Source organism: Aplysia californica, unplaced genomic scaffold, assembly GCF_000002075.1.
Source record: "Aplysia californica isolate F4 #8 unplaced genomic scaffold, AplCal3.0 scaffold00233, whole genome shotgun sequence".
Classification (NCBI taxonomy): Eukaryota; Metazoa; Mollusca; class Gastropoda; order Aplysiida; family Aplysiidae; genus Aplysia; species Aplysia californica.
The window spans coordinates 710,392-720,681 of record NW_004797503.1 but is presented as its reverse complement, the minus strand read 5'-3'; the positions used below and the strand labels follow the sequence as shown (position 1 = coordinate 720,681).

The 10,290-nt window shown below is 39.8% G+C and overlaps 1 protein-coding gene across 1 annotated transcript in view; it reads right to left on the bottom strand.

Annotated features, from left to right (window-relative positions):
* Positions 1–38: 38 nt before the first annotated feature.
* LOC101854578 (protein unc-93 homolog A) overlaps positions 39–10,290 on the bottom strand; it is a gene marked incomplete at its 3' end in the record, with an annotated part of 41,780 nt that continues 31,528 nt past the window's right edge. The window contains 2 exon segments of the mRNA XM_013083462.2: positions 39–224; positions 8,754–8,856. Of these exon segments, the coding sequence (XP_012938916.1) occupies positions 39–224; positions 8,754–8,856 (289 nt within the window).

Below are 10,290 nucleotides of genomic sequence, written 5' to 3'. Positions count from 1 at the left end.
GGGGGGGGGAGAGAGATGTAAGTACCGATGTGACCTACTTTGACAAGAGAGTGATGTAAGTACTCATGGCGTTCCAAGCTATGGCGAGCGCGATTCCCTGACACAGTGAGACTGGAACCATCAGCCACATAGCAGGGTAGATGTTGGCTGCCACGTACACAAAGTGAGGGATCAGAGCCGCGATCAGACAACTCCGGGCACCGCAGTTCTGGACCAGACTTGGGCTGTAATGATATATTATAATGAAATAGTTTTAACGCCCCTTTCAACACTATTAGGTTATTTGGGCGCTTTTAAGCACAAGGGTGCTATCCCGAAAAATGCTGTTTTGAGAAAATCGAAGGTAAAGTTTTTGCCCCTTGTTCAGTTTCTTTAAAATACCAGGACAGTTTTCTCTATAACCAAACAAATATACACTCCAATGAAATTAAACTTCTCCTACAGCTAGAGCAATGCCCATTTTTGGTGTAGGTCAAAATTACTGGAAAGCCAAGAAATCTGGATTAACCCACTCGTCCTTAAAAGCAACTATTTTAGCGGCAGGATCTCCGAATTTAACATCCATCTCCGAAAGGACCAAGCCAAAAGCTTAATTTGTGTAAAGTGGCTTTCCCAAGGACACAACATCTGTCAGAACTGAGGTTCGAACCCCCGAACCTGCAATCTCACGATTGCTAGTCCGGTACATAACAACTAGGCAACCGATGCCACCACTTGGTAAATGAAAGAGACGGAAACAGAGGGGATTTTTTTTTGGTTTTTTTCTTTAAAGAATATATTTTTTTTTTATGAAGTAAAGGAAAAGAAAATAACGATAACAAAAAGGAAAACACGTCTGCTTAATGTTAACAGTTTATGCTTACAACGACAGGGGGTAGCGGGTTCTGTCTGGTTGGAGGAGCGATTTAAAGACCACGAAAAAAAAGAAAAGAAAAGGACAATTGAATCAATAATAAAAGGCGAGTAGAAATAAAAAACAGGTCCTAATTGCCGCCCCCCCCCCCCCCACCGCCCCCTTCACCCCACCCTTGTTTTGGGTTGGGTTTTTTTTGCTTTTTTTTTTGGGGGGGGGGGAAGGGTGGTTGTCTGTTTGCAGAAGAAAAATCTCCAAAGTTAACGCATTTTGTAGTGTTTCTCTATTAATTTTGGCTCCTAATTTTATAAAATAAGATTTGTATGAAATGTGATCGATTACGGTACTGAAATGTTTCTATTGGTCACCGTCTCTTTCTTAATACTTATTGATTTCTTTATGTGCACCCTGCCATTCTCTCTGTCCCCTCCTGAATTACAAATATTCCTCTCACTTTTCTCTCTGTAATGGTTTTGCATTCACTGTTCTCTCCTTTCTTTTTCTCCCCATTTATCTCTCTCACTCTCTCTTTCTTTCTCTCTCTCTCTCTCTTTCTCTCTCTCTTTTTTTCTTTTTCTCTCTCTGCGTGGGTGTATGTGCGTATATATATATGTGTGTGTGTGTGTGTGTGTGTGTGTGTGTGTGTGTGTGTGTGTGTGTGTGTATGTGTGTGTGTATGTATGTGTGTGTGTGTGTGTGTGTGTGTGTGTGTGTGTATGTAAATATTTCTATCGACCATTTTTTTCTACCACGATCCCTCTTCCATTAAAGTTGATTCGCCTACATGAACCCCCTACCCATTTTTTCAAAATTGTAATGCTGTAAAAGGGGAGTTTATTGGAATCCCCAAAAGTGTACCTTTTACTTTCAGTGAGATACATGCCACAATCGATTGTTATACCTTTGTCATTGTATTGTTATGTTTAAGAGTATGCCTGCTTATATCTATTTTAAGACAATAAACATTATTTCTAAATCGATTAAATCCTATGTTTAAAACTATTAACCACTGTTTCCAAAAACTCTTTAAAAACAATACACAGTACAAAAAAGCTACGTGTCCTATGCAGTGTAAGCATTATCGATATAGACCAGCAAACGTTTAATTAATTATACATTTCCAGGGAACAAAAAAGAACATATCATTATTTCGTTGGCAAACATATCTCACGCATGCTGCAGCAGGTGGGTTGGTTGAATGTAGCCCGGTATTTAGTGGGTACTAGTGCCAATAATCTCCTCTACAAACACACACACACACACACACACACACACACACACATACACACACAAGACAAAAGCCAAAATAAAAACAAAAATATTATCTCAGCAGCGTGTATCCAGTCTGCTTCAACAACAGCTGCTGTTGCGTGGGTTGGTGTGAACGATCTCCCTTTTACATTGTGCTTCCAAGTGGCGAAAGAGTAATAATTGGCTCACGATGCAGTGAAATCAGGCGTTCGTCAGTTTGTGGATACTAAGGTGATATTGAAATAATCCAACACCTTGTTCATTTGTCTTGCTTTTGATTTAAACGAGAGATGCCCATGTCTCTTAAATAGAAGTGGAGATATTTGCGATTGAAGATGAGATTTGTCAGGTGTCAGAGATAAAATTCCCGAAATTTGGCCGCCAAATTTTGGTTTCTTTCAAGGCTTTTGTCAACTGCAATTTTTTAATTTGTTGGGCTTTCGATCGAAGTATTTATTCACTAAAATCCAGTCGGTAGGGTGTTTTTTAATGGACATAGAATATATTGAACTAAAACAAAAACAAACAAAAAACAAAAACATGTTCCAATGGTCTCGAAAAGATCGCCCCCCCCCTCTCTCTCTCTCTCTCTCTCTCTCTCTCCCTCTCTCTCTCCTGCAGCAGCTGGCTCACACATAGTTGAGAACCCCCCCCCCCCTCCCTTACTCCCGTTTATTGATTTGACGAGCACCTACATCTGTACCACGATACAACATTCCCTCGGTTCCCATACGGATTTTTTTCGCGCCCTCCTGCCCACCCAGCAGTAATGGGTACCTGACTTTGTGTTGGGGAAGTAAAGGCGGCGTTGAAAGGAACTGGCCACCCTACCACAATGTGCCGAAGGCCCAGTAAATTGTCTCATTGAAATCCCCAATGTCCGGATCGGATGCGGGAACAACTTTACTTTTACAACATAATCCTGCCCAGTGTGTTATTGTAAAAGCATGTGGTAAGAGCTAGCTCAAGTCTAAGTCTGTGACACTGATACTGGAGACACTCGGGGATATTCTAAGGTTTTCTAAATTTGAATAATTTCATTTTAGCTTGCAAGTTTTAGGTTTAGAAAGAAAGTTGAGGCATTTGCGACAAAAATAGGCCATATACGTGCCGAAGAGTAGATATCTTTTACCAGTACCAGAGAGTGAAATACGTGTACACTAAACATGTGTACCATTGTACCATCGATTTTTTCATGGTCTCTTTTATCTTTTTTGTTCGTGTGTTTTGTTTTATTTATTTTTTGTTTTGGTTATTGTTGTTTCTGTTTTCTTTTTGGGTAGTTTTGTTTTTTTTTGCTTTTATTGTTGTTCCTGTTTTGTGGTTGGGGGAGGGGGTTGTTTTTGTTATTTTTGTTTGGGGGTGGGGGTCGTTTTGTTGTTTTATTTTGCAAAGAAAGGCGCTTCGGTACAATAGCTGACATTTATTGTTAGGGACAGACAGAAACAACAGAGATATCGAAACAAAATAGGACATACCAGAGGCGCCACCTGATTACCGCAAATGCGTTTTAAGGATATTGTTGTGCTAAAATCCATTATTGTTATTCTGAATCATTGAGTGTCTGATGAAAATGAGACGTACTGGTGAATCCATTTGCAACTCTGCATTTAACATAATTTATGTAATCGCACTAAGCGGCAACCCCTTTCATTTCCCATATAGAACAACAATAATTATAATGCGTCAGTGTTGTTACATCTCTGTCGACACACTTTAGATCATTTAGGAGGCGGGCTTCTATCTTTACTGTTATGGCCAACCTGGGCGAAGAAAGAAACATGCGTTCCGACGGAACGACCGAGATACTTGATAAAACTTCTCCGCATAGTGTCGTCGGTGGCCTAGTGGTCAGACTACCGAACTTGTAATCGTGAGATTGCGAGATACAGCTCTGTCCGATGCTGTGTCCTTGGGAAAGACAATTTACACGAATTTCCCACTTGGCTAAGTGCTTTCGGAGATGGACGTTAAACTCGGAGATCCAGCCTCTTAAAAAAAAAAAACCCAATAGTGTTGATAGGGGCGTCAAACCTACCCCAGTGGGTGCTTGTCGGGTGCTCTGGTGTGGTTTGCTTCTTCTTTCCTATCAAACATTTATCTTCTTTATCTCCTATTTTTCTTTTTTATGCTTGTTACTCTCTTGTAACACCTCTAATCTTCTGGCGCTCATAGGACCTTATGAAGTTGCGAGCGCTTTAAAAACATCTACTAAAAGTAAAAATCCTATACCACTTCACCAATTCTACGCACATTGGAATCGAAGTCGTGTTCTCTGTGTGTGAAGGCGAGGTGCTTAACTGCTACATCACAGACATTGGCGTTTTGTTTCTTGTCATCGCGGTTGCCAACAACAACTGCAAGCGTGCTCTATGAGACATACAATTACGTATGATGTTAAGCACCCGATCAATACCGAAAAATTTGAGTGACAACGTAGTGACATCAGACTCTCGTCAAAATAATGAAGTCCAAGAAACCGACGTTTATTTTCAGGGTATTGTTTATTGATGCGTGATAAAATTAAAGTATATGTTGGCTTAACACCTTTTGAGTCGATTTTAAATAATATTTCTGTTCGAGATGCTTATGGAAAATTGCAAATTTACACTAAAGCTTTGGAAGGCACCAGACTTTAGCGGCCATTTTCTCTGTAATTTTACATCGGATACCAGGCAACCCCAGACCTCCTCCAGTCACAAATTATTTAATATTCCGACGTCTATTCCAGATATTAATAATGTGTGTATTTTTATTCATTAAAGGAAAAACAATTAATAAACAAGCTGTAATTCAGTATAGGTTTAACACCCACATATTAACAATATTAGGTTATTTGATCGCTTTTAAGCACAAGGGGGCTATCCCGAAAAATGCTGCTTTGAGACAATCTAAGGTAAAGTTTTTGTCCCTTCAGCTTATTTATAAGACAAGGAAAGTTTTTCGCTATAACCAATCAAATATACACACCAATGAAACCAAACTTCTCCTATAGTTAGGGCGATGCCTACTTTTGGTGTAGGTCAAGATTTCTGGAACCCCCCGAAATCTGGGTTGGTCCGCTTGTCCTTAAAAGCGACCATTTATGAAACATTTGGGAATATAGCAATTAGAAATAAATACATATGGCCAAAATTGACGACAGCCTGATTTAACTGCATCGTGGCACACAAACACTCAATTATATCTGTGAAAATTCTGAAGAGAGCCGCCTATCTTCCCGCAGAGAGGGAGAAAAAGTGTTGTAGTGTTGTGGTGTTGAAGAGCTGGTGAGTGTAGACTCCACAATGTAGGGTACGGAGATCGATATGCGGCAGGGACTGAAACTAGGTCATTGATCTCATCCCCGGGGTGTGGGGAGGATGATTTATTTATAGATGTCACCGCCTTAGGGGGCGCAACGGAGGGGAGGGTGACGAAAGTTGGGAAGGGAGATAGATAGATAGATAGAGAGAGAGAGAGAGAGAGAAAGAGAGAGAGAGAGAGAGAGAGAGAGAGAGAGAGAGAGAGAGAGAGAGAGAGAGAGAGGGATGGAGGGGGAGAGGAGAAGGAGAAGAAGATAGAGATACAGGGGGAAGAGAGATAGGGGGGAGAGAGAGATATAGAGATATGGGGGAAAAGAGAGAGATAGGAGTGAGAGAGAAAGAGAGAGAGAGAGAAAGAGAGAGAGAGAGAGAGAGAGAGAGAGAGAGAGAGAGAGAGAGAGAGAGAGCGAGGGCGAGAGAGAGAAAGGGAGATAAGTGTTACTTCTAAATTATACTGTGTGCGGATGATCGTATACGATATTAAAAGATTCGACGGTCGAACGTCGCCACGGCTTTGATTTTTTTTATCTGGATCTTCGTGCCCCGTGTATTCTGGTTTGGGATAATGGTCTAGTTTATAACTTTAAAAACTTTATTTCATTCGGTATCCTGGGTAATTTGCACGATTTTGAGGTCGGTGCGCTTGTGAGTTAAACGTTGTACGGAGGATACAGTGTTGGGGGTTTCTACCGAAGAATGACATTTTCTTCAAAATGATATTTTTATTTTCAGATAATATTGACATAAAAAAGACAGTGACCTAGTTTTGAGGATTTGACTCGGTAAAAGAAAAAAAAGAAAAGAAAAGAGCTAGAAGAAGACTGAAAGTATATTGAGGCGAAGGTATGTAGGGTTATGCCAACAACTTTTAATTTTATAAGCATATTACGGAGCGCTTGACAAAAACGTACTTTTTTAAGTTACTTGTTTCTCACAGAACTATCAAGACAGTTTACAGCTTAGTTTTATCTTTAGTTATAGTTTCAAAGTCTTTACAATTACAGCAAATAGATCACAAAAGTTCCGAAAAATTTGGGTGCTACTACATTAAAAAATTTACAAAGAAACTCAAGCTTTGGAAATGCCAGTCTTTTGAAATGCCAAGCTTTGGCGGCCATTTATTTCGGAAAGTTTATCTCTGACACCAGGTCACTCGAACCCCTGTTCGTGACCCAAAATCTCGACTTCTATTCAAGATAAATGAGTATTTATTTCACCAAAAGCAAGGAGAGAATAGACGCTTTGAAATGATATTGTCAATAACGCCATTTAATGCCCAAAAAAATCGTCGAGCGCGTGATTTCACCAATGTGCCGCATGTAGCTATTGAGATAATAGCAGACGTACATTTTGGCGTCATATCATGTGGGTGAGAATTGTTTGTTTGCGAGTGGTTGGCTCGTCAGTTTAGAAGAGTTTGAAACTTTCCGGGGGTGTTATGCTCCGCTCACAACGGTTTCTTCGACCCGACAGTCTGGTCTGACATAGCGCTAAATGACCTAGATTGTGTCTATTATTACGGTCGGTTTAGAAAAACAAATTCTTCAGGCGTGTCAGTAGTCTATGATTCAAGTGAAGACTCGGGTGGGCGATCCAAGGCAATATCGATAAAATTTTTCAAACTACCCAACTTTTGTTTTTTGCGGAAAAACATCCTTTGACATATTTTCTATCGAGTCAAAATGAAGAAACTGTTGAAAAAACACCCTAAATGTCCTAAAAGGGCGTTTGAAAAGTGCAAATTGCTCTAAAAATCCTTTAAAAAATCCCTGTTTTTTCTGTTTTTCTCAAACTCTACTTTTTGACATATGTGACCTCCTGGGTGCAAGGAGTTTTCAAAAACTACAGAAGCTAGAAGCTTCAAATTTGGTGTACAGGTGCTTTAAGATCGATTCTGGGGATTTATGAAAGGGAATTGGGAAATATTGGTAACTTGAGGAAATATTCAATTTTTTGGTAATATTTACCCCAAAATTTCGTCAACTGACTCTAGGGGGTCCAAGCTTAGCTCTGCCAGACGTATTCTTGGGAAAGGACGCTTACACAAATGTCCCCATCCGGCTTGGTCCTATCATAGACGGGGGTGAAATTCGGGGGTCCCAACAATTAGATAATCTTGTTATTTTTCAAGTTTCGTTAAATCTATACAAGTTAGTTTTTGTAATACACTGGCACAAGGCTTTTTCTTTCCTTCATAGCTCAACTCTCCTCACAGGGACCAACATGTGTGACATCATGGTGAAAACTGGTGCTCGTCTATATAGCGAGGTTAGAGAAGAAGTAGCTTTTCTGCTTGTAGGGTGATTTTTATCATCATTTTGTATTTGGAGAAAAGGCTGAGGGTGCTCCACGCATTTAATGCCTAAAAGACATTTGTATGTAGATTTTTAGTGAATCACGTCGATCAAAAACACAAGAATTTGCATTCTCCAAAAACATCCGGACAAGCTTGGAACTCACGTAACTGGGGCTGCCATTTTCTTTCTAATTTTACTTTACTTCTGACAACAGGAGACCCCCCACCTCTTTCAATCATCTCGACTTCTAATCAAGAATGATGGGTATTTTTTTGGCATCATTTTTTTCAAAATCAGAAAAAAGAGAACGGAACTTAAGATTATGTCAATAACTTTACATTTTGCAAAATTGACGAGAGCCTGATTCCACCGTGCCGTGATAAACATTCTGTTGGCAGACAGACAAAGACAGCCACACATTGCCGCACCCACAGTCGTGGGGCTCGGAGAAATTTTTAATTACTCACGACAGTCTCTCAAAGTGAGAAATCTAAACTTTTCATCGACTGAGGCCGTCTGTGTAGGGGAATGTAAGCCTGTTGTTTTGACTGATGTGGGGCAAAGATAAACCTCGGGACCGAATAAAACCCGTAGGTTAATCAATGTGGAATGTCTGATAAGTGTAGTTTGATATATATACGCCTCAAGCAGGTGTGTTTAGAATAATCTCTCATGGGCGACAACTCCGTGCGAGAAATAAGAAAAGAGGGAACTGTTTTTTCCCTGCAGCAAAAAAATAAGCAAAAATATTTACAAAATAGAAACAGACAAAATAAGAAACACACAACCAGAAAATTATATCAACAAAGAGTAGATTTTAAAAAAATATAACAAGACAAATTCACAAATCAATAGTAAAGAACAGAGAACTTTTAGAAAATAGATAGAAAAAGTAGTGTCAATAAATAAACAGATGAATAATAACCACCCCCTTCCCCGAAAAGAAAAAAAAGAAAAAACCCAAAAACCAAAGCAAAGACCAACGAAAAAGAAGCAACAAAACAAGCATAAGAGAAAGGACCAATGAGAAGGCCCCGCTGTGGTCACCTGACGATGCTGCCCAGCATGTAGCCCGTGAAGCTGACAGCCATAGAGATGACTCCCACGCCACCCTCGTGGTTGATGCTGCTCTGTAGGTTCCGGCACGAACCTGGCGTAAAACACGACACGGACTGTGAGTTGGACGATGGGCTCAGGGTAGGGCAGGGGGGTTAGCTGGGCAAATCTATCTATCAAGCGATCTATCTATCTTGCTAGCTAGCTTCCTGTTCGCATACCTATCTATCTATCTATCTATCTGTCTGTCTATCTATCTATCTATCTACTTGGTCCCCTGTTTATCTATCTATCTATCTATTTATCTATCTATCTATCTATCTATCTATCTATCTATCTATTTTATGTTCGCTAATTTATATGTATATCTATCTATCTATTCGTCTATCACACTTACTTACAAGACACACACACACACACACACACACACACACACACACACACACACACACACACACACATACACACATACACACAGTGCACGCACAAACGCTGTAACAAACACATTTAATAAAGTATTACGTAAAATAGATTCATTAGATATTTACATACAAAAGATGATCAAAACCCTCCCCCTCACAAAAAAAACAAAAACAAAAACCCAACCCCAAACAAAAAGCACCAAGAACAACAACCACTACAATCGAACAAAAACAAGTTAGATCTAATCCAATGCATGCAGTGCCTGCAATGAGGTCACGATATAACACAGATGGCTGACAGCACAGAACACAGTGACATCATCCAGCCAATACAGCTGCTGGTCGCTCTTGACACATTTGGAATAGTGGGGAAAAAAGAGAGAAAAAAAACAGCAACACAAGTTTGGTAAATATAAATGTGAGGCAGCGTGGTGGAATCAGGTTCTCGTCAATTTTTGGGCATGTAGAGTTATTGGTATCATCTTAAAGCTTGTTCACTTATCTTTATTTGGATGAAAAAAGTATCCATTTATCTTGAATACAAGTCGAGATATTTACGAATGAATGATCTGGGGGGTCACTTGTTTTCAGAGGTAAAATTAATGAGAAAATGGCCGCTAAAGATTAGTATTTGCTTAGCTTAATAGTCCGTGGTAACTGAAAATTTATATTCTGTGTGCCTTTAATCAACGTTTTTATGAACAATCCACACAGAAATTAGTTCTTAAATGGGCATGAAAAGTGTAGGGCCAAAAAAAAAAAAAAAATTAAATTAAAAAACCAGCAGAAAAATGCAAGTTTCTTCACTTGGATTATTTTGACCAGATCCTGATTCCACCACGCTGCCTCACAAATATTGGTTGGGAGAGAAAAGGAATGTCGCTTTACTGTCGGTCTACGCATTGTGTGAAGGGGGTGTATATGGGATTATTAATTGTGTGTGCTGTGAAGTGTGTTGGGTTGTGTTTGCGTGTGTGTGTGTGTGTGTGTGTGTGTGTGTGTGTGTGTGTGTGTGTGTGTTAGCGTTTGTTTGTGTAGGTATTTGTTGGAGTGTTTGTGTGTGCTGGCGTGTCCATAGCAACGTGCTATGCACGAATGTGTGTGTG